Consider the following 15401-nt stretch of genomic DNA (forward strand, 5'->3'; position numbering starts at 1 on the left):
CGTGCACGGGGAGAACATGCAAACTTTGCACAGAAAGGCCCTGACTGGGAAGCAAATCCTACACCGCTGTGCAGCCCTCCTTTCATATATCTTCTGCAAAAATCAAAATATACATAAGTGATGTCATAACAATATTTTTTCAATTAATAGCATGATCAAAAGCCTGAGTAATCATTATCAAAACTGTTTGCGTGCAGACTGTTTGCATGATGCACTTGATTGATAGCATAATTTTGGGGATCTTATGAAACTTTGTTTGCTGGGCCTCCAAATCATTTTAAATCAAACCCAAGTTTACCTAATGTAAAAAGGCTACCTCAGATAGATTAAGGATATTTTTATGTACTGCAAATGGGATTTGACATGACCTTAAACTGCAAAATGTCAAGGACTTTACTGGAATTAAATTGATAAGAGGTACATGTTCCCTTGTTTATTATCATCCTGTTTGCTATCAACTGAAGCAAAGATGTCCATGAAAGATACTAGAGAGAGGAAGTGCCTGCCGCCTGACCCCAGTAAGGGCATGAAATCAAAAAGAATGATAAGACAAAGCATTATTCTATTTATTATTATTTATTCTGGATGTACTATGCCTTGAAAGCTCTTGTGTAAGTGAGGGTAGTTTGTATGTTTGTTACATAAAAAAGTCTTCAAATAAAATGAGATTTAAATGATATTGACTCTGTCTGTGACTGCCAGGATTTTACAGTTCAAATAAAAAAGAAACGCTGTATTAGCATTAAATCATGTGTTTATTGACATTACAAGTTAAATTAATAAGACAACCACACTTCCATTCGTTTCCTTCACTCAAACCCAACAGAGCACACAATCAGATACAGTTCAAGTGCAGACAACACTACAAGATTTTTTTAGGATTGATTTCAATTTTAGATTCTTCCATTTAGGTCCCGTCTTCAAGTTAAAAAGAAAACACTGTTTTTTATGTGTTACTGCCTGACCTGGGACAAACGCATGTAAAATCTTGTAGTGTGCATCCAAAGTAAGACATTCGTTACACAGACAAACACACACACATAAAACGTTCAACACACAAATCTACACACACACAGTTTTCTCTTTACACACACACACACACACACACACACACACACACACACACAAAGTCCAGGAGCAGACTTTAAAGTCCTTAAAGGGTCTGATATCTTGAAATGTTTCATCATACTTTAAAACACATGCATGTACGCATGTCCACAATCACACCGACACACAAGACACAGACACACAAATAATACCAGCTGCTTTGAGGGGAAGTGATTGATTTCTGTTGAACGTTGAGCCACTTAAAGGTGTCAAAGGTCAGCCATGGCTTCTTTTACGAGGCTGCTTTTGCCGCCGTGGTTTCAAGATGACATAGCGCCTGTAGGTGGTGTGATGGTCCGATAAAAACGGGATGTAGAATGCTCTGAAGAGACGTGACGATCTGAGAGAGAGAATAAGAATAAGAAAGTGAATTAAGTTCTTTTTCGCCTTTAAAAGCATGCAGATGTTTTTCAAGTGCATCATTTGCTTCTAACAGATACTCTGACAAATGCAGGCATACTTAATGAATTATTAAGCTTCTGTGAGGAAATTCTGGTATGTACGGATTCTGGTAACCCCTATAGATAAAGTAGCATGTCTTGTCTATTTAATGATTTCCTCCTGTACTTAGATTTTTATTATTAGTATAGTCAAGTATATGACGTGACTATAAGAATGGATCTCTGTTGTGGAACACGTTTTTAAAAGTCTGTTTCTGCAGCATGCTGTAATGCTCATAAATAAATAGTCTTTTTCAAAACCATCTAAAAACTCCTCACATGAGCTTCAAGACTAGATTAAAAAAAATGTCTATGTAAATTCTGACATTGGAAAGTACCTTGATGCCTGAATAAAAGGCTTATAAGCGATGACGTTCCACTCCTCTTTGTTAGCTGAATAATTTGGCTCAAGTGATGTCTCTTCTTCTATATCCAGGTCCACCAAGTAATGACACTGCCGTAAGTCCACCTACCAAGAGCAGAGGTTTCAAAATTTTCAGATTCAAAGGTACAATTTGCAAAATTCTTGACAATAATTGAGCAAAAATCAGGTATAACCTGTATACTTTGGAGTAATGACTTTCTAAATAAAGGGAACCTCCTCTGGGTTTATTGTTCTCAGCTCTGTGTTCACACTGAAAGGATGGAACCTCCTTTAGCTTGTTAACATGTCATTCAGAGGCTCAAACACATTTTTGTTTATTTGTTGTTTAGTTGTTTGTCTTTGTGTTGTGTTCTGGCTTCTGTATTTTGTAATGCATCCTTGGGTCCCATGAAAGGTGCAAGCCCAGCCACTACAAGTCCGTAGGAACAGCCACAGTATTAACCCACTGTCAAGGCTCGAGTTACCTGCTCTTTTCTCATACACCTGTTCCAATCTTGTTACTGTTGTTGGTAAGGATTGTGGTTTTTACTCTGGTTCAACCAATGCCATCAGCTGGCTGAGGCCTTCTGTTTCCAAAATGCATTATGTATGCATCTCTCCAGTCATCAATTTTATTGAATGGGCAATCTAACCTTTTTGCTCTGGTATCATGACAAATGATGTGTACTCACCAGTGCCACTTAGGCCTTTTCAGTAATGTGTCCCTCAAGAGTTACTGTAGCTGTGGAAAAGCAGCTGTTGCTGTAATCAGGCTCACTGTGACAATACAGCCAGAACCATTGCTATAGAAGTTAAACTAATGTTTCCTACTTACTAATTTCTTAATCCCTCTTATTTCTAAGCAAGGTACTTTATTCAGGTAAGCGCCTGAGATGTCCAACCATGTTCGCCTTCTCTGCTCAGGAAACTGTCCATTATCGCCCTTTAGCATAGAGATCTGTGCATTTCAAACAGAATCTATGCTTTACTTTTGGTACAAATAAAATGAATACCTCTAACGCACTATGATATATTAGGACGGATGACAACACCACACTTAGCATTCCTGCTGTTCAACTTCTAGGTCAAAGCCCAGCACATATTCTGTGGAGTCACATTCCTACTTACAGTAAGTGAATAGGCATCATTTAGGCACCAGCTCTGATTTTAAGTTTTTAATTTAGCACTGGTATCAGAAAAACCCAAATAATACCCTACCCATATGTGCACAGTGTGTGAGTAATAAAACATTACTTGAGTACTCAGACCCATACCTACAACTACGTACTACAAATGGTTGCACTCAGCTATGAAGACAAAAGCAGAGGAACTTGAGTGTTTAGAGTCATTGAGAGGAAGGCCAAAGAGTCTTTTGTTTTGGTCTGGTGCTAAAGTGCAACACCTACTAGACTCCAACTCTGTCAGTTGCTTATTATACCTTCAAGTCCCTGTAAAGTGATTAAAAATATATATTTTGGGTTTGTTTAATGACGGGCCCCTGTGTTATGAACCACCAGGCCAATTTTAGTCATGACAAACATTTTCAAAATTAAGTTTCAAAATCATGAAAAATTAGGCAGTAAAATCTGGTCTAGGATGGTGTGGGCATGTCTGTTGAACGAGCTGAAGCCACGTCCACTCATGAGAAAAATTAAATCTCTCTGGTGTGGTGCTTTTAAATGACCTGAGGCAACTGTGGCTGAAAGATTTGAGAAATTAACCTCACAATGAACAAAAACATAGCATGTAACCAGCTTTGAACTTTAAATTAAGGCAGTTACAACAGACTGCACTGAGATGAACTGCTTGGTGATCTTATATCATTGTAGCAGCAGAGTAACTCAACAAGACTGGTAATGTCATGGGCTCATATATTTGGCCTGCTTAAATTAAACTAAGCCAGGAAAAAGGTGATCAATTTTCTAACCGTCTAAAGCAAAACTTCAGTCACACACAGATCTCAGTGTTTTCACATGTTTACAGCAACCTTATTTCAACATTTCCAGTGTGTTAAGACACAAAGTTTGGATTCACTTTATACTTAATTGTAGTTAAAGTCCCTGTGGTGTCCAAATGTTAACAAAGGCATAAACGTCAGAGGGACTCACATATCTAGTTGGCTCCTCCAGGTTCTGGTCATTCATATTAGCTGGGATGGTCTGTGTGGCCAGGGGCCCGGGTGCATATGGCTGAGGCAGCTGCCCTTTAAACTCAGACTGAATGAAGTGCAGCTGCCAGCTGGAGAACAACAGCAGAACTTATCAGTAAGTCACATCTGGAAATATCAAAACACACTTCCTATTAATCGTCAAAGACCTATACAGACATCCTGGATACCAACTTGTGAGGTAAAAGGAAGCTGCTTGGGAAGCGGTACCACTCTTTGCCCACACACACACTAACAGGTCTCCCCTCAGGGACGGCATGAAGAGTTGGGTCTTTTGCAATGCGGTGGAATTCTGGGTACAGGTCCAGAGGGGCGTGGTAACCTGTAGACAAAGAAAACATTTCATTTCATCCATCTCCAATTGTTGATTTTGTTTCCTGCCATCACTGCTTAGGAAAACAATGTCTGTGTTTGCACAGACCTCTGAAGAGGGCGACCGAGCGAGACAGGGACAGCACTGAGAAAACCACAACGGCACTCAGAGCCAACCAGTTGGAGGAGACGGTGTAGTGCTCTAGTCTGTATCGCTGGAACAGGAAGTGGTAGCATTTCTGTACAAAATAAAGGGAAAACATTTAAAATGCCAATTTAAAAAAAGACTACTGCACATACTGAAAGCTGCAAAAACCCACCTGTAGGGATGAGAGGGCTACTGCTCCACAAAGACAGATCAGAGGGTAGATGGGAAAAAGAAAGCGCTCCTCTTTATGGGGTCTGGTGAAGAAAACCAACATCCAGATATACATGGGAGACAGTGTCAACCAGTATGGACGGCCCAGGTTCTGCACTGCAGAAAACATAATTAAACAAAAGCATGAAATCACAAGAAGACCTGTTTGAAAAGTAATATCACAGCAGAAATAAGCCCTCTTACACAGGGCATTTACAGAAAATCTGACAGTAAATTTAAAACTTTTTAAGACCCTCTTCATACATTTTAAGACTCTATGACATCTTCCCTTTCTAACCCATTACATTAACAACACAGTTAAGTATAAGTTTGTGCTGATATGAAAACAAAAAAGTGACAAAGAAAAGAAAGTATAGTATAATAAGGTAGCTGAATGGGAGAACTTTTTTACTTAAGTGGCCTCGAAGTAGTTATACCACAATCTAGAGGCACCTATTTACAAGTTTTGCACTGCAGTTCAAGCTTAAAAGTAGAACATCATACCTTCAGGTCTGAAGAAAAAAAACACAAGGTATAATTGCCCATTTCAGGACAACCTCTTTAGATCACTATTAAAATCATTAAGACCTTATAGTCTTTCATTCAAGGCTTTTGAATACTTTTTAAAAGCCTTAATTTTGGCTCAATTTACTAATAAGGTTTTGATAATTGTTAAGACCCTGCAGACACCCTGTTACAATGTGTAGGACTAGACTTTGTGTTTACTTCCTTCCACTCCACAATGTGGCATTAACTTAAGAGGACTTTGGTGCAACATAGAGTCAGCAATGTCTGTGCTGTGGTGTAATTTGGATCTAGATTGAAACCACACAGTCCTCACCATTGAACCGGTGCAACAGTGTCTCCATGAGAGCAGTGAGTGGCAGGGAGAACAGTGCCAGAGCAAACACCAGGTTGAAGTTCAGGAGTCCATTTACAAAGTAGAAATGCCACGGTTCTGTTCCTGGAAATGAAATGAAAAGTCGTGACAATTGTCACCATGAAACATCTTAAAATGGGGGGCAAACTTTGCTTTGTCATTCTGTTTAAAGCTCCAAAAATGATTGTTAAGACTCAAGCTCTGAGGTTCTATACTACTGATCCCAAAACTCCCCTTTAAGTACAAATGTATATTAAGATGCTGAGCCCCTCAAGAATCCACACAAAAAATTGATGCATTGTTGTCGAAAATTAACATTTGTCTTAAGTGATTTCATTCTATCCTGAATTGAAGTGCGGCTGACCAGGTACCCTGCTATTTGTTAGTGATGAAACATGTATTTTTGCAAATTCTTATCTCAAGACCTTTGACTATCAATAAGGTTTTATCATTATATAAGTGAAAACAAAACAAAAAAAAAAAAAAAATTTTGATAACCTCTGAGCAGCCACCCTGAGGGGGCCTGGCAACCTATTTTCTAAACAAATTGTGTTCATGTTACGCCCTCTAGAGTCCTATTAAAGCAGTGCATACAGTGGTAATATTTAATAAACATCTACTGTGTTTGCTTCTTTGTTCTCACAATCTGAAAAACAAAAATCTAAATCTGCATAATTAGTAGGATTTTACACCTTGGCTGTCACTTAAAAAGGAAAGACAATGTCAAAAATATATTTGCTGTTTGAATATGGCACACAACGTCAAATTGCTGCTTTAGATGTTTTTAGTGCTATGAAATATGAAACCGTTAAAAGAGTATTTCATTTTAGGAAAAGCGCGGTGTTTACATGGACAGCATCAATGTCTGTGGGCATGAATGATCCCTCTCAGTATAATATAAATCTAATTTATTTAGTGATGTGTGCTCTTACCGTACAGATCAGGTCCATGCGGTGTGAAGACATTATAGAGGAGAATGTTAAGTGGAGCTATGACTAGTTTTCCATAAAAGAAAGAGTCCACTGCCACCAGGGGTACCTGGGGAAGACATAAGCTGTTAAATTTGTATCATCTTTAGCTACATGAGCCTTATATTACACAATTTATGTACATAAACAAATGTGTTTAATGTGGGTATTTACCCCAACAAGGTTTATGTTGTTAAATATCATTTCACTGAACCTGACAAGTAAAAAGGGCCATTATGAAGCTACATTAATGATTAACTCTCCACAGGCAGTCTGTGCAAACAGTTCAGCTGTGTCACTGTAACCAGTCTCTTCTACATGTACTGTGCCTAAGACACTAAAAGTGTTTGATACTTCTTTCATTACTTTTTGATACCAAGTTTGGTCATATCTCAAAGCCGTTGCATGAAAACAGAAGAGAGCAGGAATGCACGGGTTGGCTTGAACTTTTTGTCAATTAAAAACAAGTACTTAACCAATATTAATTACCAAAGACTTGTATTTTTATTGCTGTGGTAGTCTAACATGTACAGGCATCTTTTTTGAAGATTATTTTGGATTTTTGCTTTTATTTTGATAGGACAGCTATTGAGAGACAGGAATCATGAGGAGAGAGAGAGGGGTAAGACATGCACCAAACAGTGCTGGGACCAGGACTTTATCCTGTGACCAGTGAAGTGAGGGCTGTATATGAGTGCCTGTTCTGTCAACTGTGCTAAACGGGCACCCACATATTAGAATTTTTTTATTTAAACTGAAGATGAAAAACTGATATCCTGACAGCCCTACATGCACCTTTTTCCTGAAAATAAATACAATTCTCACCAACAGCAGAAGCAAAGCAACAGCTGACCAGATGATAAAACTTTTCCACTGCCTCTTCATCACCAGCAGATCAAAAGCAATTGGGACCCTGTAAAAAAGAAGCTTTAGTGAGGGTTGAAACAAAATTTCACAAGTCCGTCAGGGAAAATTCTGTCCCACAAAAAGGCATTACTATTTGAAAATCCTACCCAACCAGAGCAGAGAACGGCCATCCAACGATGGCTCCGGCAGCTACACCCATGATGGCTAATGGTGTTGAGTCCTGAAACCATCCCGTCATGGCAACCAGAGTCGTGTACATACAGAAGGAGGAAGGTAGGAATGCTGAGAGGGAAAACAATGGAGGTTGAATCACACAGAATCATAAATTACTAACAAGTCACAGTGACTGGATTTCAACAAAAAAGAAACAGGATGAGTTACTGGAAAGAAAAAAAATCAAATTGAGTCAGATCTGAAAAATAGCTTTAAACAAGACAGTTTAGGTGAGAGGTACTGTATCTATAAAAAGTATCCAACTTCTTGGATGTTTCACTCTTTTATTGATTTTATAAATCAATATTATAATTTGGCTTTTTTGACCAAAAAAGAAAACCCCTTTAATGTCAAAGTGAAAACATGTGTCTACACATTAGTGTTACTTAAAAACATTCTGTTAAGTTTCAGTTAAATCCATCATCAAGAAATGGAAGGAATATTTCATATGTGTGAATCTGTCTAGATCAGGCTGTCCTCACAAACTCAGTGAGCATGCAAGAAGAAGACTAGCTAGAGAGGCCACCAAGACACACGTGACTACTTAGGAGTTACAAGCTTCAGTAGCTGCATACAAAGACTGTTGCAGTGTTTCTTTACCAATCAGAGCTTTATGGGAAAGGGGCAAAGAGAAAGTGGGTTGAAGAAAACTTGTTCAATCTTGACTAGAGTTTGCCAAAAGGCATGTGGGAAGCTCCATCATGAAGTGGGAGAAAATTTGTTGGTCTGATGAGACCAAAATGGTGCTTTTAGGTCATCAGACAAGACACATAAACACCGCACATCACTACAAATACACCATCCCTACTGTGGAGTGTGATGGTGGCAGCATCATGTTGTGGGGATGCTTCTCAGCAGCTGGCACTGGAAGGTGTGTAAAGCTAACCTTGCAAAGCAGAGGGATACGCGCGTTTTCGTGTTTCTCATTGGCAAATCCATCTTGCAATGCTTCCATCTGAACTGTTTGGGCCCGATTAGAAAGTGACAGGACCAATCAGCTACGAGGGGCAGTATATTTGGGCGCGGAGGAGTCGTGATATATGCAAGCAGCAGCAAGAGGCTGGTGTCGTTATGGTGGAATACATTAGTGTGGATGCTGCTATAGCGCCAGTTTTATCAGAACTTGATGAAATTTTTTCATTAAAAGAAGAACAAAGAACAGCAGTGAGTTGTTTTCTTTTCAACAACGACAAAAGTTGTGTACTGACACGTCACCATGGTTCATGTTATGCAGTTCTGTATGGAGTTTACTCCTCAGTAGCATCTTGGACGTTGCAACGATGTCATGTGTTTAGTTGTTCTGATTGGCCCATAAAGATGTCAAAGGTTCTACCCTTTTCCAAACACTGTATATCGAAGGTTAAACAAATCCATCTGGCATGTCAGGTTAGTGTAAAGGTAGAGGGTAAAATAAATGCTGCAAGATACAGGAAAATACTGGAGGACAATCTTATTCAGTCTGCAAGAGAATTACGGCTTGGAAGAAGATTTAATTCCCAGCAAGACAACGACATGGAGATACAATGAAAGCTACACAGAAATGGTTTAAAGACAACAAGGTGAATGTTCTGGAGTGGTGGAGTCAAAGCCCAGACCTCAATCCAAGAGAGAATTTGTGGCTGGACTTAAAAAGGGCTATTCATGCCTGATCCTCATGACAGAGCTTGAGCAGTTTTGCTAAGGAGTTTTGACTTGAAAGGGGTGAATATTTATGCAGTTACTTATTTTACATTGCATATTTTAGTGTAATTTACATTGACTGTTTTCATTTTGACATTAAAGAGTTTTTTGTCAGAAAAACCAAACTACAGTGACCATGATTGATTTACAAAATCAAAAAGGTTAAAACATCAAAGAGGATGAATATTTTTTATAGGCATTGTAAATCTGACCAACCTGCAGATGAGCAGAACATTCCAGTGCTCAGGACAAGAAATGCTAACATCAGACGACCCACGTGCAAACCAAACTTCTTACAAACTGCCCTGTATCACACACACACAGACAAAACACTTGGTTAAAATCTCAAATAAACAAAGAAAACATATTCATAAAAATCTCCACAATAATCCAAACAGTATGTCAAAGCCCTTGGGTTGCCTGTGTGCACTTAAGAGTAGTGTACACTCACTTGTAGAAATAGAGTTCACAGACACAGCAGGAAAACGCTAAGACACATCGTACAAAGTAGAACACCAACACCTGCAACACAACCATAACAAAATACAGTTCATGAGTTCATGTTTGGTTTTCAGCAGCCTATTTTACCAGTTTGGTTTCCCAAAAAGGAGATTTTTACAGATCAGGACCGGAGATGATTGATTCTTTGTTTTAAATAAGCGCATTTCTTTTGATGAAAAAAAAGCAGCTGATTATGCTGCAGGTAAAGTAAGGTAAAACATGCACAGGCTCAAATGACAGCATGTTTTGAATAGTTACCTTGTTTGTCTGGAGAACATGGGCATGCAAACAAGCAGGAAGTGCGTGCAACCAAAGGTAGGCGTACGACCTGATGGCGTACAACGGAGAATATTCCCATGTTTGCATTCCTGTTCCATACAGCAGGTAGTGCATCTGTCAACACAAGTAATGATGACAGTTACAGACATGAAGAGTTGAGAAAACAAGTGGCACTTTTGTTTAGGATCTGAGACAATAGAGCTAAAACTCACAGGCTCCCAGTAATTGAAGGTCTCATCACAGTCTGAGATGTTGCTGAGCAAAGCTGCGCAGAAGCGTGCAGAGAGCAGGCACTTAAATGCAGTGGAACCCTCTGGAGCCCATACCTGTCCTCCACGACTTACTGACCTTTAGAACAGTGACACAGAGTAAAATATAGTCATACACTTCTCAATATTATAAAAAAACACAGACAAAGAAAGGTGACAACACAGCCAGAAGCAAAGTGAATCCTGCTGCAGCACAAATCATTCAATCATTCAATATTTATTTGTATAGCTCCAATTCATAACAAATGATATAAAGTTTCACAATGAGGAGAGATCTAGACTTTATTTTATTTTTTTAAAAACACAATAATAACCCCCCATTAGCACAGCACTAAGCAGAACTGGCAAAGTTACTGAGGCCAGAAAAACCTTTTCTATCAGGCAGAAACCTTGAGCAGAATCTGACTCATGCTGGACAGCTGTCAGCTGAAGCTGTGTTGGAGTTGTTAAAGGATAGAAGGAGATGCAGAAAGTGAGAGGGGCAAGATGCTGAAAGAAAGAAGAATGATATCCAGAAAGGGAGAAGAACAAGATGCTGACAGGGAAAAGAATGAGATGCAGAAAGGGAAGAAAGCAAGATCTAAAAAGGGCAAAGAATGAGATGTGAAAAGAGAAGAGGGAGATGCAGAAAGAGAGAAAATAAACAGAGTGAATAAGATAAATTTATCTATCTTAAACTTGTTTTCTTCAATTTCTTCCAAAATTTTTGTCACAATGCTAACAATATGCGAAGTATTTGCAGTAATAACCATGTTCAGTAAAAGAATAAACATTCTAATATTAGCATTAGCTACTTTAGTGATACTGAAATTATTTGTAACTATTGCAGTTAAAGTTAATCTGCTCTTATATTTACTTTAACACCGAGGCTATAGCAACGATAACGGATGTCAGGCTGATGCTGATGGTTGGCACAGCTGTTCAAAGTAACTGTAACACTGTGTCTGGAATAAGACTGATGATTCTGGATCTAAATTTGGACAATCGGCCTTCTTTATTCAGGCTGTAAAATCTGGAACACAATACCAGCTGAAATACAAAATCATTTAGGTCAGGTGCTGGCTAAAAAAGAAACCAGGACAGTACTTATTTTTAATATGTTGCGTTTAAATATCAAACCCTTATTGGTATGTATTATTTATTTATTGTTAGATCCAGATATGCATGTGCATGCATTTATATCCTGATATACAATGTTATGGTGTTTTATGTAACTGAGAAATTCATCTAAAAATCAATTAAATTAAATATGTCCACAATTCAGTTCAGCAACAGAATGTAGTTAACAAATGTGTAAAATGTGTAGTGTAGATTCATCTTTTTACATTTGGTGCTATTATTCTGAAAAGTGCATGTAATATGTGTTTTGCAATGAAAACACAGTCAATAAAAATTGATTAGCCCTAATTTATTACCTTTTATCAAATCAATTTCATAATTTTGAGTTGACCAAATACCAAAGTTATATTCACCCATTTTCATGAAGTGAAAGGCTGCCAGACCTAAAAAGTTCCTGATCATACTGCTAATACCATGTTTGGAAAGGCTAAAGTTAACGAGCATTACTGTGTGTTGGTGTCCTATTGGAAATGAAACAACAAGCATCAACTTTTTGTCAAAAGGGCCAAGCAAAACCAGCATATTCATAAATGTTAATATTAATTTGCTGGTTTGACCAGGTCTGTGAAACAGAAGAAGTGTCAAATGATGTACCAAATATCCACTGTCATGTAAGAGTGTTCATAGCTTGAAGCATAAAGCCAGAGCTTGACCAACTTGATCAATCGTATGAAATATTTCTCACTACAACTTAAAGCTCTGTCAAGCCAGCTTTCTCAGAGAGGCCTGGGTATAAAGAACTCTCTTTGTGGTATACCCCCATGGTCCATTAACTCATGTTCGTTTATGTGCTCATAAAGGCGAGACTTAGGTGACTGATGTTCCCAGTGCACCTGCTTTTTAATGAAAGACCAATTACCCAGCCATGCTAATTATTTTAGGGCTGACTAATGCATGTGCCCTGGATTAGGAAAATTAAGTGCTTGTGGAACACTAACAGTCTGACTGCAACACATGACGGATGAACCCTGAAGACAGGACTGCTCAAAAAGAAGAAAAAAAAATTGGGCTTAAAATAAAAAAACATTATTTTAAAAGACCAAGCTTATTTTACGGCCTGTTTGTCCTCTGCTAGTACAGATGTTTGTAACAACAATTTAGCCAAATGCTCATACCAATGTTTTTAATTCCTGAATTCATTTGATGCAACACTTCCACCTTGCAGCATGTTCTCTTATGTTTGACCAATGAAACAGATCAGAGTTTGACCAACTGGCCACTTCTTTCTAAAACCTCTTCTTTGAAACAGCGGTTGGGTGTGCTTGATGCAAGCAATAAATGGATGCAATGCAACCAATGAACATCTGCTATTGCATTAGCTTATGCTGCATTATTTGCCGATAAGACGATGTCTGTCGGCAGGTTCATGATGCATCTCCATTTATCATACCTCTATTCTTTGTAAATTCCTCTGATTCATTTTCAATTTGTGCTCCTTTGTTTGTTGGTTTTATTTACTATTGTGTTATTTTATTGTGTTTTTTATTCTTGTAAAGTGTCCTTGAGTGTTAGGAAAGGCGCTCTCAAATAAAATGTATTATTATCATTATTATTATTATTATCATTTATCCTTTTTAAAGACTGTCTTTAAATTTAGCCTCATCCAATGAACACTTGTAATACACTTTATGTGTTTGTATTTCTTTTTTCCTTTTTTTTTTTTAACTCTTTTTTGTTACTCTTGTGTTACTCCAGATGGCTTGTTCCACCCCTTCTTTTCCAGAGAACTCTAAACATGTGCCTCAAGTTCTGGTCTTGGGACCTTTTTATGTAAAAAAAAAAAAAAAAAAAAAATTGTGAAATGCCTTGTATCATTTTTATGCAGATGATAACATTAATTATTGTTGTACTACATCAGTTACTCAGGCTTTTGAATTTTTACAGTCTGCTTTAATGTTGTTCAGTGTTGTCAGCAGGAACTCGTGATAAATCTTAATGACCTTCTTTGACTATTTACAGGTATCCTCATTGGTTGACTCAGATTTACAAGGCTCTTCTTTGCTTACTTCCCTCTCATTTATATACTCTTCTTAAAGAACTAAAAGGCCACTATGCTTTAGATTCTAGTGACATTTTTAATCTGCTTGTTCTTCTTGTTAGGACTGAAATGGGAAAAAACATTCAGTTTTGCTGCCCCCAGTGCACAGAGTACTCTACAAGCTGATTTGAAACTGTCAGAAATCATTTCACTTGAAGGCTTTTGTTCTAACAACGTGAGACTTTGGTACAGTGCCTATGTTTTTTAAATTGTTACTGTGATTCATTTTCTTTTAATTGCAATTAGTTATGCACTTTCAAAATTGTTTTTAACTTGTTATAATCTGTCTTTTGAACATGTATTATTTATTGTGATGTGTATTGCTGACCTCTTGGTCAGGTCACCCTTATAAAAGAGATCTTGATCTCAGTTATTTTTCATCTGATTAAATCAATGTTTAAAACATTACTGATCAAAGCACCAGTCAAATTATTTTATGAGAAATTTGTCAAAAACTTCATTTTGGATCAGTGAATCCCATATATCTTGCTGTGCAACTGGGATTTTCTGCTCTCTTTACTGTGATCAAACGGCTACAGATTTTACTTCAGTAAAAAGTAATGTCACTTTTTCACAACAGTATGGTTGAATCCTGTTGTTGCACTTCTAATAACTAGCAGTGACCATAAAAAAATGAGATGTGGGGTGAAGACAGCTGTGTGCTGGTCAGGCTCTATTTGATTACCTCTTCATTAGCTTTTCTAGTTACAGTGATGTGTTTCTGGAGGTGTTTTCTCCTTCTCACACCCATCTGTAGGATTAGTTAGATTAGAGGCTCAGCAGCAGCTTAGCATAGATCCTGACGTTACGTTTTGTTATGACACGTCACCTCTAAACCCGTCTTAAATTTATTAATAATCAATAACGATAGCATTAAAACAACAACCTCTAAAACAACGTAGCCTGTATTACTAAGCTAAGCATATGTTGACCCTGTCATCATAACACCAGGAATGGTTTCATGTGTCATGAATCTGGCAGAGGTTCAGTTAAAGAGAATGAATGAAGCTGACCAGGTGATCACTGTTACGTTGCTCTATTTATTTTTGCTCCGACAACTTTCAACTTACCGAAGCAATTACATAATTTGACAGACGTTATATTTCAAACTACAGTAAATATGGACTCCTGTGGTTTGTGTAGAGCATGTTATTAAGCGCTCTTATTATGTTGTTATAGTCAAAACTTCATTAACGTATCTAAGTAGCTTGTAGCTTGCTAGCTTCCTAGGCTCACTGTCAACCCGAGGATGTAGCTCACAGCCCCGACAACCCCAGCGCCTCTCCTCCAGCTCGTACTCACTCTTGTCGGGTCTCTGTAGTTTTGCTGTCATCGCCGGTTTTCTCCTCTTTCGGTGGCCGAGCATCGTTGGGGACGCTCACGTTGTTCCCATCTTGTCTGCTGCCTCGTCTGGTTCGCTGCCGGAGCGCCTTGGCCGCCATGTTTTCCGATGATGCTCCCGAGTCGGACTTCGTTCATTATCGCCGCTCTCCGATCATTGACCAAGCGGCAACCTACAGCGACGACGAATGAAGGCAATGCGGAAGTGACAAAGGGGCGTGGTTGCCATAGGCGACGGTGGAGCGTATCTAGCAATCTCTCCTCAGTAATCTAAATTTACTTAGCAGTGTGCTGGTTAACAAATCAGACACTCCACTTAAGCTTACTGTCTGCTTGTTGTCAGCTCAATTACCCAACTTAACCTATGGCCAGATGCGCTCTCAATGACTTTCATTGAATACATCATGCGAATTTTAAATTGAGAATAATTATTCAATGAAATGATGATAGATTTTTGAGTGTTATTTGTTTAAGCATTATATATAACATGATAAAACA

At 38.2% G+C, this 15401-nt stretch overlaps 1 protein-coding gene across 1 annotated transcript; it reads right to left on the reverse strand.

The window, feature by feature from the left end:
* Positions 1–736: 736 nt before the first annotated feature.
* On the reverse strand, positions 737–15068 carry alg9 (ALG9 alpha-1,2-mannosyltransferase). Its single transcript, XM_041802243.1, has 15 exons — positions 14865–15068; positions 10349–10484; positions 10116–10250; positions 9808–9878; positions 9573–9661; positions 7610–7745; positions 7422–7509; positions 6561–6666; positions 5590–5712; positions 4711–4865; positions 4500–4629; positions 4253–4400; positions 4020–4149; positions 1886–2016; positions 737–1447 (listed from the first exon to the last, which is right to left on the reverse strand). The coding sequence occupies exons 1-15, from the start codon at positions 15002–15004 to the stop codon at positions 1324–1326; spliced, it is 1842 nt and encodes a 613-aa protein (XP_041658177.1). The 5' UTR covers positions 15005–15068; the 3' UTR covers positions 737–1323.
* Between the last annotated feature and the right edge of the window lie 333 nt (positions 15069–15401).

Source organism: Cheilinus undulatus, linkage group 12 (genome assembly GCF_018320785.1).
Source record: "Cheilinus undulatus linkage group 12, ASM1832078v1, whole genome shotgun sequence".
NCBI classification, from domain to species: Eukaryota; Metazoa; Chordata; class Actinopteri; order Labriformes; family Labridae; genus Cheilinus; species Cheilinus undulatus.

What these genes read in the sequence shown, in the direction of transcription:
- alg9 (XM_041802243.1), bottom strand. Translation starts at nt 15,004, where the DNA reads ATGGCGGCCAAGGCGCTCCGGCAGCGAACCAGACGAGGCAGCAGACAA. An exon ending in TTGCTTTGCTTCTGCTGTTG is followed by an intron (nt 6,667 to 7,421) that starts GTGAGAATTGTA and finishes TGTCTTCCCCAG; the next exon opens with GTACCCCTGGTGGCAGTGGA. An exon ending in AGCTTCCTTTTACCTCACAA is followed by an intron (nt 4,150 to 4,252) that starts GTTGGTATCCAG and finishes GTTGTTCTCCAG; the next exon opens with CTGGCAGCTGCACTTCATTC.